The sequence below is a fragment of the Perognathus longimembris genome, chromosome 2, assembly GCF_023159225.1.
Source record: "Perognathus longimembris pacificus isolate PPM17 chromosome 2, ASM2315922v1, whole genome shotgun sequence".
Taxonomy (NCBI): Eukaryota; Metazoa; Chordata; class Mammalia; order Rodentia; family Heteromyidae; genus Perognathus; species Perognathus longimembris.
In genome coordinates, this window is record NC_063162.1 from 89,874,828 (window position 1) to 89,892,548 (window position 17,721).

The 17,721-nt window shown below is 37.7% G+C and overlaps 1 protein-coding gene across 1 annotated transcript in view; it reads right to left on the minus strand.

Annotated features, from left to right (window-relative positions):
* Dnah11 (dynein axonemal heavy chain 11) overlaps positions 1–17,721 on the minus strand; it is a 292,006-nt gene that overhangs the window by 247,317 nt on the left and 26,968 nt on the right. Inside the window, exons 9-13 of the mRNA XM_048339712.1 lie at positions 10,166–10,282; positions 4,792–4,929; positions 4,346–4,470; positions 3,701–3,896; positions 20–124 (exon numbers count right to left, since the gene is read on the minus strand). Of these exons, the coding sequence (XP_048195669.1) occupies positions 20–124; positions 3,701–3,896; positions 4,346–4,470; positions 4,792–4,929; positions 10,166–10,282 (681 nt within the window). The remainder of the gene's footprint in view (positions 1–19; positions 125–3,700; positions 3,897–4,345; positions 4,471–4,791; positions 4,930–10,165; positions 10,283–17,721) is intronic.

The following is a 17,721-nucleotide window of genomic DNA, read 5'->3' on the forward strand; positions in this document are numbered from 1 at the left end:
AAATCTAAAACTCACAAACCTTTAAAATAGTGTTCCTTTTTTGAAAGATGGCTAAAGCTGAATCTGGTATGTCAGATTTCTTCAACATCAAAAGATATTTCACTTCTCTCAGGACAGCCACAAGCTATTGAAAGAAGATTCAGGATTATCACCAACTGACATTTTAACACGTTTAACTTGAAGTCCTTAAAATTTTCAACCAACAACTACTACAATCCCAAATCTTTAGAGTAAACAAATTTCTTTTATTACCCCAAATTATACATTTTATATCATAGATGGATATGAACTCTATTATGCTTATAACACATGATAAGTTGTTTTATTAGTATGTTTTTGTCCTGTTACTAGGGTTTGAACTCAAGGCCTCACTCTTTGGCTTATTCCCCACTCCCCCATTCAAGGCTGGTGTTCTACTACTTGAGCCACAGCTTTCCTTTCTGCTCATTGGTGGAGGCTTAATTGGAAGTAACAGTCTCACGGAATTTCCTGCCTAGAGTGGGTTCTAATCACAATCCTCAGATCTCAGCCTCCTCAGTAGCCTTGTGAGCCACCTACATCCAGCTAGTTTTTTAAATCAATTTCAATGTCATGAAAGTTCAGATTTCTGGAATACGCAGACAAAGTAGAATGAAAACTTGTTTTTGTTCATGTAGACAGTGGCATATTTCTACAGGTTGCAATTTTTTTCAGAGGGAAAAATAAGCTTGTATGTGAGGGGAAGTTGACAGTAATTTGAACTAAGCCTAAAATATTTTAAGAAACCAGTTCCTATAAGTTGGTTTTATGAAATAAGAAGGAAGAGATGATCCTCAGTTCTCTAGATCAAAGCTTTTGTTTCCTTTGTAGAATGTACTCTTGGAAACAGAACAGAATTAGGGTGAAAGTATGAATCTCAAGCTCTCCTGGGCACATGTTTATTACACTGTCAGCAAAGATACAGGCTAAACACTAATACTGGCCACATTACCTTCATTACTGAAAAATTCAGCCAGATGTAAGCTACGTTTGATATTTTGGGGGCATGAGTAGGTCACAGAAACTTATCCTTTATTATAAAGCATATCCATGGATAGGCAAATAGGAGGAAAAAAAGAAAAGTTTATTTTGTACCTCTTCTCTCGCAAGCTAAATGTAAGCATATTCAAATGTATTAACTGAAATACAGTAGATTCAAGGGATATCTCAAATCATGTAATTCCTTAGAAAGCAAAAATCCAGGTCCCACACATTAAAACACCAAGGAGCAGGTTCTTAGAAGAACCAGGGGTGAAGTCAAGTACAAAAAGGTTGACAAAATAAGGGTGGAAATGCAGACAAGAATCCAATGTACATCCCACAAAAATTTAAAAAATTAGGGGAGGAGTGGGTAGGGGAGGAACAGGTGTGAATGTTGAAAGGGGTGACACTGATCAAGATATATTGTATTCACAAACTGCTTTGCTAAATGGCAACTCCTTTATACAACTAAAGATAATAAGAAAAGAAACAAAGGTCAAAGATCAGGAAATAAGGGCGGGGGATATAGCCTAGTGGCAAGAGTGCCTGCCCCGGATACACGAGGCCCTAGGTTCGATTCCCCAGCACCACATATACAGAAAACGGCCAGAAGCGGCGCTGTGGCTCAAGTGGCAGAGTGCTAGCCTTGAGCGGGAAGAAGCCAGGGACAGTGCTCAGGCCCTGAGTCCAAGGCCCAGGACTGGCCAAAAAAAAAAAAAAAAAGATCAGGAAATAAGTTGTTTAATATATACTATAATTACATTCATAAATATGCACTTATTATTACATGCACACATTGCATGATATAACGCCTATATATGATCACTTAAGTCTCTGTATTTCCACTTTTATTTAACATGCAATGATATGAAAAAACATGAACTTTGTGATGTGGTAAGTCACAGGACAACAGCATTTGTCCAGTAAAGGCAGGATTTAAGTGTTAAAACTGGTTTATGTAACATGGTGTTTTATGTTTCAAATAAAATTTAATTATTAAATTACCATCAGTTTAACCATCATATACAAGCTTCTTTTCCCTTTGAGAGAAATTAAAAGAGGGGTGACATTGATCAGGATGCATTGTATTCTTATATTGACATGCTGAATTGAAACCCCTTTATAATAACTACTTAAAAGATAAGCTGGGTGCTGGTAGTTCACAACTATAACCCTAACTACTCAGGAGGCTGAGATCTGAGGATTGCAGTTCAGAGCCATCCAGGCCCCATGAGACTCTTATCTCCAACTAACCACTCAAAAACTGGAAGTGACTCAATTGGTAGAACGCCAGCTAGCCTTGAGCAAAAAGAGGCCCAGGACATTGCCCAGGCTCTGAGTTCAAGCCTCATAACCAACAGAAAAAAAAAAAGAAAAGATTGACAAGATAGATAGACGACAGAAATTAATCCATTGTCTACCAAAAGTCAGATGGGTCTTTATTCCATTTCATTGTGAATTCCCAAACTTTAACTTCATAGAAAGGTGTGTGCCAGCCTCTGTGTGTGTTTGTGTGTGCACATGCATACATCAGCCCAGAGACTTCAACTCAAGACCTGAGCAGTGTCCCTGAGCTTTTTTGCTCAAGGCTGTCTTTCTACCACTTGAGCTACAGCTCTGCTTCCAGCCTTTTGGTGGTTAAATGGGGATCAGTGTCTCAAGGGTTGTCCTTCTTGGGCTGGCTTCAAATTGTGATCCTCAGTTCTCAGTCTTATAAATAGCTAGAAGGACTGAGCCACTGACAGCTAGCTTGTTTTGTTTTCATTTTATTGACAGTACAGAGGATAGGACTTAGGGCCTCATGCTTAGGAGGCCCTCTCTACTACTTGAGCCACATCCCAACCCTTTTGCTTTTGCTTTACAGGTCACATTTCTCACTTTTACCTGGGCAAGCTTTGGATTGTGATTCTCCTAAACTCCTAATGCACAATAGCTGAGATTATATGTGTATGCCACCACTCCTCTTGGCTCATGGTAATTTTTTAACTAAAAAGCTGGCATATGTTATAAAAAGATCTGGTAAACACCAATGATTAAATTCATTTGAGCCAACATTTTACTAAGTATTACCAAAAGCCAGACTCTACTGGAAACTTAAAACCCAAAGAAATGAAATGGACCCTACATTTAGCAGCTCACTGTGAAGTGAGGGTGGAATGGAGAAGAAATAATTTCAAGAAAATGAAAATTCATAAAAAAAGAAACAAGTCTCTAAGTTGTTTAAATGCCTCATAGCACTGCCAGTTTTTCAAAATGAAGTGTCAATGATTGGAAATATATTTATTTCATTTTAAGGGTACTGGCACTTGAACTCAAGACATTGTACTTGCTAAGCAGGCACTCTACCATTTTAATGTTGGCTATGTTCAACATAGGGTCTCGCTTTTTTTTTTTTAAGGGTCTCGCTTTTTGCTCAGAGTAATTTAGACTGCAATTCTACATTTTCTTCCTCTGTGTCACTGGATGACAGGAACACACAACTGTGCCTACCCACTGTTTGAGATGGAGTATCATATTTATGCCTTTGTTGCCCTTGAACCATGATCCCCCAATCTCCACCTCTCAAATAGGTAGGATGACAGGATTATGCCCCTGCACCCTTCCTGGAAATGAATTTATAAATTCTTTTAAAAGTACTTCAGAAATATACTTACGAGAATAACAGAACCCATAAAACATTTCAGAAAACCCAAGTTCCTACCTTTGGGTCAAAATTGACAGTAAGAAGACCATTTATGGCGCCAAATTTAATCAAAGGTTGATTCAAGCTAAATGCACAGGTTTCATCCACGTGACTTTTCCATTCATTATAGATATGGCTTTCAAATTGGTCTAGCAGAGTTGTCATCTCAACATATTTCTGACAAATCACAGCTTCATCAGGGTTTTCCAAGAATCTGCAGGAGTAAGGTTTTCTATTATTCTATATATTGATATATTGCAGATTATTTAATACACTCAAACTCAAAATAGATATTATTTGAGGTAATATAGTGCAGACAGGAAGAAAAGCCATAAAGATAAAATAATATTTTATATTGCTTTAAAAGATAGTTAAAATTAATAGAGCACCAAAGCTTTTCTAAAATGTCAACACCAAGTTATCAATTTCTATAAAGATGTGCAAAAGGCACCAAGGACAGCATGATAAAAGCTCTACCTGTCATTGAAAAAAGGAAAAATAATAAAATAATAACAACCCCCCCCAAACATATTGTGGGTAGAAAAGTGAAGAAAAGGATCTGAAACAGACAACTTCTGAAGTGCTATGAATAGCTCATTGCCTTGTACATAAACCATCTATAACATCTGCATAACTGACCATAAAATAAGCTTAACTACTTACAGATAACGGAGAGATGTAAAGTTTGACCAAAACATGTGAAGGCGGTCAAGGATCTCTCGGGCCCACTTGATATTTCCAGAAGTAAAAGGCATATTCTTGTTAAGGACTACATATCCATGTTCAATCTGCACAGGGATGTTTCAGAGAAGGGGAAGAAAGGAACATGTAGGCAGAGAGCCTTTCAACCTGTAAGCCAGTGTTAACCAGGCTACCTTTATATTTACATGCATATACAAATATATGTATAGATATACATATATATGTGTGTGTACATATATATATATATATCCTATCAAGCATGTTCTCCATCTCCATAGCAAAACTTAAAGCATAAAAAACTGTCAATGCCTATATCTAATCTTTAGGTATAACCAAATGTAGTTCTAGTTAATGGCCATTACCCACAAAAAAAAAAAATGCCCTGTGAATGTTTTTCTGCCACTCACCTGTTTCATATGTTCATTACACAATTGCTTACACATATCCAGCTCTGTATTAAACATGCTCACTAATGTGCTATAATGGGGGCTGAAAATTTCCATGATAACTGGCTTCTCTAGAAAGTTCCCAAATATGGTTAAAAGCTACAAAAAAAAATCAAAGGTAAAGAACAATGAGATTTTTAACACAAATACTCAGCTCACAACTCTCCCCATTGAACTTCATATAGGACTAGAGGAAAAGTCTAGAACCCTAAAAAGACATTACAATACCTCAACATTAAAACATTTTTATATCTTATAATTTCTACAGAGCTAATAAACCAAAATCTAGATGTAATTTCTTCTCCTCAGTGGAAACGGAGTGAAAGGTCAGATTAGCCACTACTGTCGGTAGTGCCTACCCACAGTTAATACTACTTCCTGTTCAGTATCCATTTGAAAGAAGACTTATGTACGTGTTATTTGTTCTCCCTCTCTCACACACATATATTCTTTGTATTGAGATATAAAAATATCCAGGGCACACACTGGTGGCTCCAGACTGTAAGACCAGCTACTCCAGAAGCTAAGATCTGGAGGATCAAGGTTTGAAGCCAGCATAGGTAGAAAGTTTGCTAGATCCCTCCTCCAATTAACTAGCAAAAAGGCATAGCTGAAAGCATGGCTCAAATGGCAGAGCACTAACTGATCAAGCAAGTTGAGGAAGAGCAAGACCCTGAGCTCAAGCCTCAGTACCACCAAAAGGAAAAGGAAAACAAGGAGGGGAAGGAGGAAGAGGAAGAAAACAACAAATAAAGAATATCCATGTCTACACTAAGGCCCTCCTGGTCATACCACCAATAATTATGCTAAACACACTACTGCCCATGGCCCCTGGTACACTCACAAGAGTTAAACATTTCTACAGTGGCCTAGAGCAATAGTGGTCACTGTTCCATAAACAGGCACTGCTTGGTGCCTTCCTTTGACACAAATGTGGTGGGTCACAACAATTCCTGAAGTTCAATCAATTCTCTCTTTCTCAGTCAGCACAGTTGGCCGAATCCATGTCTGCTATAGTTGTAAGTGGAAACTACCAGCAAGCAGAAGCAGCCAATGGAGAATGGATGGCAAAAAGAAGACAACACGGACAGAAAGGCTCAAAGTGCCCACGAGACAGAACAGGGAAGGTCATCCCTCTCTTCTTGCTCAGTGGAGGCCCCTAGGTTTCCAGCATTCTGTTCTGTGAAGCTGAGCTAAGTGAGCCTAACCTTGCATTCCCACTAGCTTCCTGAATTTTGTCCAGCAGGAATTCTTTTGTGTGCCAGCATGATATGGCATTTGTTGCAAGCTAAATGATGTCATTAATATTTCTATATAATCAGGATTCATACAGTAGTGTGTACCAGGCACTGCAAATTAGGAGCCTTTAAAATGCTCTTATCTTATGCTCCAGATGAGAAAAACAAGTTGTGGAAATGAAATAATGTGACAAAATTCACACTGCTACTGGCAGAACTAGGACTTAAAAGCAGGCCATCTGGTACCTGGGTCTAGGCTTTATCAAGTGTCTCTTATCAGCCATTGAAAGTCAGATCACATTAGTCCTCCCCTCACCCCAGGTGTGGCTTTCTAGGGTTATAGTTACTGAGACAGTTTGCTGAATTGCAATTCAAATGTATCCAATGGAAAATTCCAGAAATAAACAATCTGTACACTTTAGTTTTATTACTTTGTTTTACTTGTTCTATTTATTACTGTTTTTTTTAATCATCACTCTCTGTACCTCATTTATAAGCTCAACTTCATCATGCATAGGTAAGAGGAAGAGGAAGTGGAGCATGCACAGGGTTCTGTGCTTTCCCGGGCTTCAGCGGCCCCTCGGGCCTTGTCCAGTCCCCTGTGGATAAGGAAGGACTAGTGCCTTTCATTATTGAACTACTTCACTGAGCTTTGTAGTATGGCCACTATTAAGCTTTCAGATAATCATTTTCAAACATTTTCTATAATAAGATGACATTTCAAAATAACTAAATGTGTTGAAGGTGGCACAAAAACTGCATTGTACAGTAAGGCAGTGGTGCCTCATGCCTGTAATCCTAGCTACTCTGGAGGCCGAGATCTGAGAATCGTGGTTCAAAGCCAGCCCAGGCAGGAAAGTCCATAAGATTCTGATCTTCAATTAATCACAGAAAACCAGAAGTGGGGCTGTGGCTCAAAATGATAGAGTGCAAGACTTGAGTAACAGAACTAAGGGACAGTGTCCAGGCTCTGAGTTCAACAGTTAAAGTCCCATGGCCCCCCCCCCGCCCCCCCAAAAAAGAAGTAAAAACTGTATTATGCATTGTAAGTAAGAAAAGAGAGTTGTATTCTTGTCTTCTTAAGAAAATGAGTCCTTCAAACATTATTTTATTAAAGTTTCATTTTTAAAAGTTTTACAAATATATCCAGAACTACATGCAATGGAAAAAGAAAGCATATGCTATCTATATCCTATTAGAAATCTATCTATTGGCCAATTTTGACAAATACTCTGGCTATTCTGGTAATATCAATTTTAACTTTAGCAGAAATTGATAAATTCTTCTAAACCTGCTCAGTTAGCTACTATCTAGCAAAATGTAAATTATTAACCTTCTCATAGCCATTATTTTTTTATGAGTTTGGATTTCAGGTAAGTTTAAACATCAACAGTGCTCGATTAAAAGTGTAACCTCAGCAACAAGTGTGAAGTACAGTTATTTCACAATATTGTTTTTTAAACATTTACATTCATAACTGAAATAAGAGTAGGAACTTCCTAGCTAGAGCTTAGTGGGACCTAAACACCAAGTGTGAAAAAGGAAAGAGATAAGAAAAAGACATTTTTGAGGAGGGTTGTAAAGCCAAGAAGTAGTAGCAGGGGCTCCCACATCTTAGACAGAATGCACTGTTACCATTCATCATCACAAATTTGCAAAAACAACTCCAGCAGGTGCCAGAAACTTCTTTTGATTCCTGGTTAAAGAACTGTGAGTTATTTTATGAAGAATATAAACATTTTCCTTTATATCGACCTCAATGTCAAATTGGAACACAGAATATTTTAGATTCTCTAGCATTTTGGATTCTAGAATTTTGGATAAGGGATCTTCAACCTATATATTGTTTAAAGTCTATTCCAGACAATTTTCTTACATTTCAGTTCATCTTTTAGCCAATCATTTATTACTGTGCTTTGTTTGTTAGTGGGCATATCAGCACTGTGGGTTTTGAAGGATAACAGACTAATACTAGAGCAAAGAACAGTGCTTCCTGGACATGCCTTTGAAAAGAGCACACATCCAGTTGTCATCTTCAGAGAACAGGTTACCCATGTTTCTTTCCTGGAACCAACAGTAAATGGTAAGAGCTCATCAACCTGTACCTGTGGTTAAAATCATTTTTCTCTCAAACACACGACCCTGTAATTACTTGCTTTTCCAGAAGTGTACCATCATTAGGGTATTATTTCAATTTTCAATGTACTGGTTAGTCCAACTAGCCTCCAACACGTATCCACTGCTTGTCATCTACATAAGGCAACTCAACTCTAACCAATGTGCTCCACCAATGCCCCACCCTCACCCAATCTATGAGCACAGGATTTCATCTTGGTTTTTTTCCATAGACAAAGGGCAACCATGTGGACAGTGATATGAAAAATCAATGAAAATAAAGAAATATTAATATTTAGAGAAATGTTAAAAGACTTGCATTCGATTTCTAGCTAGACTGATTAGAAATCATTGTGATAGTTCACTCCTCATTTTTATTTCCAGTTACTTATAAAGGCACCAAAAACAAATTCTCCTAATAGGAATAGGATAGCCTATCACAACCATGTTTAAAAAAAAGTCATACTGTTGAATCTTGCTATAAGGAAGTAAAAAGGAGGTTTCAGAAGTGGATAAGAATATGCTGGGGGTGGGGTGTTTTGTTTTTATGCCTGTTCTTGGGCTTCAATTTGGAGCATGAGCACTGTCCTGAGTTCTTATGTTCAAGGCTAGTGCTCTATTACTTGAGCCACAGCTGTATTTCTATATGCTGTTGTTTTTGTCCCAGAGAAATATTAATGGATATCTAGTCTAAGAAAATCCAGTGAGAGTATTACACATGATGGTAATTGCACTTGAGAATTCAGATTTTAATAACTATTTTGTCCAACAGCATTTCACTTTCACCAAGGAGTTTTTTCAAAACACAAAGCAGCATTTGATTCTTGTCAATTCTCCATGGTAAAGTCCTCTGAGGCTGGGGGTGCCGGTGGCTTCATTAAGTTCTGGCCAGTTAGAGTTTGAAGGTTAAAAATTAAACAGTATAGCTGGGCATCCTTGGCTCATGCCTGTAATTCTAGCTACTCAGGAGGCTGATATCTGATGATCATGGTTCAAAGCCAGCCTGGACATGAAAGTCCATGAGACTCTTATCTCCAATTAAACGCAGAAAAAGCCAGAAGTGGTGCTGTGGCTCCAATATGGTAGAGTGCTAGCCTTGAGCAAAAGAAGCTCAGGGACAGGGCCCAGGCTCAAGCCCCGTGACCCCATTCCCCCACAAAAAATCCAACAGTGTCTTTTTCAAATCCTGTATGATATGTTTAGATTATCAAATCGGACTTGTGTCTGATCTTTATTCCTTTTGCACCTAAAATATTCAATTTCTCTTTTGAGATATCACCTAATTATTCACTCACACCTGACTTGTAATTCTTTCCTTGACAAGCAAGTTCCACCTGGTGTTTCTATTACATGTCACAAGCTTTCCACTTTGGGAAAATATCCAGATTGCTTTATTTTATGCAGTTCTTAATACACACATATACTACATTTAGTCAGTTCTACAACAACAAAAAATCATTTAGCATTAACGGCACTAAAATTGGAAGGCATTATATAGTCAATGGAATTATGATAATTTGGTATCATTTTGTCTTTATTGACAGATAATGATTTGCTAACAACCAATAATGTCATACACCTGATGAAACTTATGGCTATATTCATTTCAGTCAGAGAAATAAAGTGGGCATGTGAATGCAACAAACAATAAGACAGAAAAAAAAAGCCCTGGCTTAACAGGTATTATTTTTCACTTTTCACTGTGGCTTATTGTCAAAGCAGTATTTTATTAACCAGATCAAAAAGTAATGAGAGCTGACCCTTATGACTGCCAGGGAATCTCAATGATTACATCCTCTAAAATGAATTTGCCAAACCAAACCTCATTGTTCGATAATGAATGATTCCAAGTTTACAGAGTGAGCCGAATTTGAAGGGAGTGCAACTAGCCTGATTAATACTCCACAAGATCTATTCATCTAACCTTCCATCGAACAATCTAAATTATTCATTTCTACAGTAGCCGTGGCCTCAGCACTAACCTTCAATGCCGCTTCCAAACCACCACAATGACAGAAACCTTCACAAAGGAGCGTCCCCAGCCTTCTGTCAAAATCCAAAGTTTTGGACTTAAATGAGACATAATCACTTTCAAACTCCTGAAAAATTCAAAGTAAAATATTGGTTGATGGGGAAAAAAATAAAACAAAAATAGTGATCATTAAACAACGACCTTCGCACCATATCCTCCCTCCCCTTCTCTCCAAATAAGCGTTTTTTCATGACAGAATTCCAGGAAGATCAAGAAACAGCTGTACCTGATTGTACAGGCAGCTGACTTCTAGGAACACTGAGTGTTTGGTGCAATTACCATGTGTCTCAAACCCCTTCCCACTGCTCAGACAGCCACACCCAATCATAGCCCTATCCTCCACTCACTCTCCCCCTCCCCACTGACCTCCCCCAGCAGTGCTTTGGCCCCTGTGCTCACATATGAGTATTGGTCTATCTTCCTTTCTCCACCCATTTTCCTTATAAATGAAAAGTAAAGCTTCTCAGGAAAAGAAAAAAAAACCCTCATCTTTATTAGAACTTTTTAATATTGCTTCAAATAGGAAGTCTCTCATGGATTGTAAACAATGCCTGCTCAGGTGCACACTACAATCTACCAGTCTGTAAAAAGATATCATTAGTGCTGCAGAAGAAGCAGAAGCTCTCCTGTATTTCCCCAGCTTCTTATTAACGCACAATAAACAACCCCAGTTTCCTCCTAATACATATCCACCCACTCTCAAAGCTAAGAAAGAAGGAAATGGTGAGTAGCTATGACCTTCTAGTGTCCCAATCCATCTTGAGGAATGACCCAATGCCAGTCTTAGTCTTGGCACCTCATAACTGGGTTGGCATCTGTGAACAGTGCTGACAATAAAGGCAACAGTGATGGCTACATTTATTTCCTTCTGTTCCAAGAGCTTGACATGAACTCAGCTCACAGTAACACAGAACCCAGGTAATGCTTTTTTCCCCATTTTGTAAGTGACCAAACAAACACAGAGAAGTTAAATAATTTGTCCAAGAATACATGGTTGGTAAGTGATAGGCCCAAAATGTAAAGCCAGGCAGTGTGGCTGCCAAGCCCCTGTCCTCACCCTTGAGATTATGAATCTATGGGGGGACGTGCCTGTGATGGTTGTTATGTTTTTGTACTCAAGACTCCTATGTTGAAATGCTTGTAAGGCAGGAGGTGAGAGAAAGGGGGGAGGGGCCTTATAAAGGGGCCTGAGAGAGACCTCTCTCAGTGCAGCCATCATGAGAGAGAGTAAGGAAGATTCTGAGTGGGAAGTACACCTCACCACACTGAGTCAGTTGGTGCCCTAACGACTTCCCAGCCTCCACAAATTCATTTCTCATATCCTAAACCCCGGCATGTAGAACATTTTGTTACCGCAGGTTAAACAGACCAAGAAAGCACCTGACACAGAATTTAACTCAGATTGCTATACAGGGTATAGCAGCCAAGTTCCAGAACTCTTTGTCATATGCTGTAGCATTGTACTGAGCATCAAGAGGAAGGCTCCTCTTCAGAATTATAGCCAAGAAGACTCTTCACTCGAGGATCATTGACTTTTAAAAGTCAGCACAACTTCCCAAGCAAGTTTTGACAAGCCTAACACAACCCTCTTCTCCTTAGAGTAACACAGAGTTATGACCTACAGTTCTCCAAAATTACCTTACACTTAAAGTAACAACTCAGGAAGGAAAAAAAAAGGAATCCCAGATATCACACACAACTCTTTATTCATGCATTCCTGAAACTAAATTCTGAACTGCCAATGAAGCCTTTCTCTTAGTAAGTTTCCAAGGAAATTCACACTTACCTAGATCTGAACCCATCATTTTCTCTATAAACCTGCTCATATACTCACATATATATACACACACACCCCACCCCACCCCACCCCACACACATTGCCAGTTCTGGGGCTTGAACTCTAGGCCAGGGAGCTGTCTCTGAGCTTCTTTTGCTTAAGGCAAGCACTCTACCACTTAAGCCACAGAATTACTTCTAAATTTTTTGAGTAGTTTTATTGGGATAAGAGTCTTACAGATTTTACTGTCCAGGCTGACTTCAAACCACAATCCTCAGATCTCAGCCTCCTGAATAGATAGGGTTACAAATGTGAGCTACCAGGGCCCAGCTCTTTTTATATATTCTTAAGAGAAACTTGGGCAGTTCCCTTCTCTCTAACAAGTCTTTTCATCTTCTCTGCCATGTCTTGAAGATGTCCCTGTTTCTTATTTCTCCTGGCACTGCCCTGGCCTGGCCACTACAACTATTCCTCTGGATTTATGAAAACTACTCTCTACTCTATCTGCCACTCATCTTGTCTGATTTATTCTCTAAACTACAGCCTACAGAATATTCCAAAAGCATGAGTCTTAAGTCACTCTCTTATTCACAATACTTTCATTTAAAATCTCAATTCAGAATCCTAAATTTCTTTTAGATAAATTCCAAAGGTCTTAGCATAATCCACAGGGCCCTGTGTGAGCTTAATCTTACTTCCTCCTCCTGACTATTCTGTCACTTCTCCAAATTTCACATACTCTAGGACCTCAACACACCCATCATCCCTCTCCTCCCTCTTTAACCAACCCACTTGCTTTGTGTATATTAGTCTCTATTTTCACCTCTGGAAAAAGACCCTTTGCAAATTTCCCTTAGCCATGTTCTTTTAAAACCCTAGTTGTATGTATATTGGATAGTAACTGACTGGCTGTATTCTCTCCTGGATTTTAAGACTATAAGCCTAAGTGCCAGACTTTTTTTCATAATTATAGTACCAATATTTCACAGAGTTCCTAGCTCATAGTTGTTCCTCGATAAATATTTATTGGGTAATAAAAGATGAGCTAATATTACTTGGGACTCATTATAAAAACATTTCCATATTCTGAAAAATGTAAAATTCTATTTATTAGCATCCAGGGAAGCTATTGAAGGGCTTTAATTAGAGAAAAGCCTTGGTTTGACTTAGCATGTAAAAGGCACTCAGGCTGCTGGGTGGAGAATGGATTAAAAGAGCCAAGACAGAGCAGAGGGAGCAGATTCAAGGCAAAGGCAATAACCCAGGTCAGAAATGAGTCATGATTACATTTTCATAGCCCATCTGCAAGAACTAGATGCTTGCTGTGAAAAAAATGAGTGAGATTATGGATAACTACAAGACTTTGCACAAAGTAGGCAATTTCTTATGACATTTAATGACTCAAAGACAGTTAAAAGTAGTCTCGGGAATGGGTAAAGCAAGGATTTGCCTATGAATGTGTTAATTTTTAGATATCTATCAAATATCTCAGTGAAATGGTAAGTGGGCAGTTGTTTTTACCTCTTTTTTTTCTGGCCAGTCCTAGGCCTTGAACTCAGGGCCTGAGCACTGTCCCTAGCTTCTTTTTGCTCAAGGCTAGCACTCTACCACTTGAGCCACAGCACCACTTCTGATGCTGAGGAATTGAACCCAGGGCTTCATGTATTCAAGGCAAGCACTCTTGCCACTAGGCCATATTCCCAGCCCAGTGGGCAGTTTTATATGTATGGGTTCAGGATTTAGGAAAGTCTCTCATGGCTAAGAGCACCAAACACTGAGTTTTGATCAAATCAAGGGAGTTCTCTATTCTTTCCTTTCTGAGGGTCTTGTTTTGTGAACAGATGTGAAAGTGAGTCAAGTTCATTTTCTATACTGATTACCATCAATGAGATTATTTTCCTTTGGTGGCATATTAATATGGGGAAGACATCGAAAACTAAAAACATAGATTTCAAATTTTGTTTTCAAATCCAACACTGAACATCTCTCATCCTCCTTGTTAGACATAGCATAAACTTCCTTTCATATTAGTGGGGATGGAAAATCATACAGACATGATCATAAACTATACGGGAGGTTCTTAAAGAAGTCAAAAAGAAGTTAAAAATAGAACTACTATATACCAATAATTCTTCCAGTACATAGTCAAAGATGAAATCACTTCCCAAAGATACATGCATTTCTATGTCTATCATAGCATAGCTCACAATAGGTAAAATACAAAACAATCTGAATGTCAACAATCAAACTGACCAAGAAAATGAGATACATATACATCTAGCATACAAACACATTGGAATATTGTTCCAATTTGAAAGAGACTATGCCATTTGCTACAACATAGGCAGATCTGATATTATGTCCTGTGAAATAAGCTAGGCACAGAAAGAAAAATACTGCATGACCTATACTTGCAATTAAAACAAAAAAATCAGAACTACAAAGAAAATGGTAGTTGTGGTAAGAGGAAGAAATGATGAAATGTTGAATTTTACCAGTTTATTTTCTAAATCTATTGAAATTATTTTGTGGGGGTTTTTTGTCTTTGATTCTGGTTATGAGCTGTACTGTATGTTGAGCCATCTTTGCTTCCCTGGAATGAGACTAATATGATCTTCTGGTATATGATTTTTTAATGTGCTGCTGAATTCAGTTTTCAGGTATTTTGTTGGGGATTTCTTGTGGCCTCAGTTCATCAGGGGAACTGAGCTATAGTTTCTGTTGTATCTTAGCAATCAGGCTAATATTGGCTTTTTGGTTGTGTTTGTAGCATTTCTTCCTTTTGTTTTGTTGGATAGTTGGAACAGCATTGGTGTTAATTCTTTAAAGGTCTGTTAGATTTGGCAGGGAATCTGTCCAATGCTGAGCTTTTCTTTGTTGGGAAACTTACTACTTTGATCTCATTGTTAATTATAGATCTGCTTAAGGATTTTGTGCTTGTGGTTTTAGTAAGTTGTATTTATGAATTATAGATTTTGTACTTTATTGGAATGTAAGTTTTCCAATATTCCCTAACAATCCTCTGGATTTCATTGGCATATATCTATTGTAATATCTTCCTTTTCATCTCTAATTTCAATGTTGTCTGCCTTAGACATTCTCTCTTATTTTGGCTAAGGTTTCTTGTATTTCTTAAGTCTTTGTTTTATTCTTTATATTGTTCTCATATAATCTCCATTTCATCAATTTCTAACCTGATCTTTAGTGTTTCTCCCATCTAATTTAAGGTTGACTTATTCTCATTTTTCTAAGGCATTCAGAAATATACCATTATGTTATTTAAGACCTCTAATTTTGTTTTCATTAATTTTAGGAATTTTTATTTCTGATGTAGGTCAGTGACCTACTACTGATCATTGAATTATTAGTCAATCATTAATTTTTTTTGCCAGTCCTGGGGCTTGAAATCAGGGCCTGAGCACTGTCCATGGATTCTTTTTGCTGGAGGCTAGCACTTGGCTTTTTCTATATATGTGGTGCTAAGGAATCGAACCCAGGGCTTCATGTATGTGAAGCAAGCACTCTATTACTAGGCCATATTCCTGGCCCCTATTCAATCATTAAATTTTTGTAGCTTTATTCCAAACTTTGTTCTATTAGGATCTGATAAAGTATAAGAAATTACTTCGTTTTAAAAAAATGTGTTGACTTGGCTCATAAGCCCAAAATACTAATTTTTTTTATTAAGTTCCATGATCTTCTGAGAATGTGTATTCTGAAATTGCTACGTAGAATACTCTGTAGATATCTGTTGTCAATTTACTATATGATACAGATTAGCTAGGCAGTTTGATTTGGGGCGGGAGTAGGTATCTGGATGAGCTATTATTGAGTAGGGCATTGAAGTCAAACATTATCGTATCTGGATCTAGCTGTACCCTTATGTCCAACTATGTTTATGACACTGGATATATAAACGTTGGATGCATATTTACAACGGTTACCTTAATGGATAACTCCCTTGATGCATAGTGACCTGCTTTATCTAATTCTACTTTGTCAGATAGGAAGATAGGTATTTCTATTGTTTCAGCTTCCATTCGCTTAGTACATCTTTTACTGTACTAAGTTCCATTCCTTTCACTTTCAGTCCATTTGTGTCTTTGCCAGTGAACTGCATTTCTTGCAGGCAACAAGCAATTGGATGGTTGCTATTTGGTAATCTCTGTAATTTTATTGGCTTTCCAGTTATTCAAATACTTGTTCTTTCTTCGTTCATACTAAGAGTTTGTTAATGTGCTCAGTTAAAAATGGTTCTTTGCTAATTTTCATTTGTTAACCTATTTTTGTAAAAATCACGTGTTCCTGAAAGATCACAGTTTTTACTATCTTCTTTGTCTGCATATAAGATTCCTTTCAAGTACTGTATGTAATACTTGCATAGTAGATATGACTTGCCTTGGTTTGCAATTATCATGGATGGTGTTTATCTCTTCATCAACTTTTTTTTTTTGCCAGTCCTGGGCCTTGGACTCAGGGCTTGAGCACTGTCCCTGGCTTCTTTTTTGCTCAAGGCTAGCACTCTGCCACTTGAGTCACAGCACCACTTCTGGCCATTTTCTGTATATGTGGTGCTGGGGAATCGAACCCAGGGCTTCATGTATACGAGGCAAGCGCTCTTGCCACTAGGCTATATCCCCAGCCCCCTCTTCATCAACTTTTAAAAAGAAGACTTTTCTAGATATAGTAATCTTGGTTGGGTGATTTTTATTCTCAGGACTTGAAGTGTATCATTTCATGTTCTCCTGGCTTTTAGGTGTTGAGGAGTCTGACAGAATTTGCTGGTTTTGCTTTTATATGTAACGTTGGTATTTTTCTCTTGTAGCTTTCAGTATTCTTTGTTTTGTAGTCTTAGCAATTTAAGCATAACATAATATGAAGAAGTTCTTTTTCTAGTTATGTCTATTTTAATTAGGAAGACCATCCATACAGTCCCTTAGACTAGGGGATATTTTTGCATTGAGTAGTTTTTCTATGTCTGTGGTTTAAATCTCAGCTTTTCCTACCTCGCGAATTCTTTTTTTAGTGGAAAAAGAATTTTTATTGAACAAGAAGGTAATGACATGCCAGGACTGCACCCAAGGTAAGGATCTCTATCTAGATGCAATATCATGAATTCTTAAGTATAGTCTCTTGATCATGTGCTATAGTTCTTAAAATTACTGATCATGCATGTTTTTTCTTTATTGCTGAGTGCAAACTTTTTATCCTCATCAATTCCTTATATTCTTTATTCTAAGTATCTTATGAAGATACTTTCCATTGTGTTATTTGATTTTTCATTTCCAATATTTCCTTTTTTTTTCCTGGTTTGTTTTCAGGATCTCGATTTCCTTGTTGAATTTCTCACCAGGTTGATTTCCTTATCCAACTCTTCTTTCCTTCCTTACTTATTGACTTCCTTACTTCATTTATGAAGTCAAATTTTCCTGGCCATCTGTCATTTTTTTAAATGAGACTTTTGATCCCCTCCTTCATTTATTCATTCCTCTCTTCCTTGGTAGTACTGGACTTTGAATTCAGAGCCTTCAACTTGCTAGGCAGATACTCTGCTGCTTCTGCTATACACTTAAGTCCAACTTCTGAATTCTTTATCTGAGATTTCATTCATTTCAATATCTTTTGATTCAGTTATTGAGGAGTTATAAGGATTTGAGTCGGCATTGCTTTAGTTTTACGTATTTCTTGTATTTTTATTTTGCAGTTTGTACATATATTGCAATGGAGAC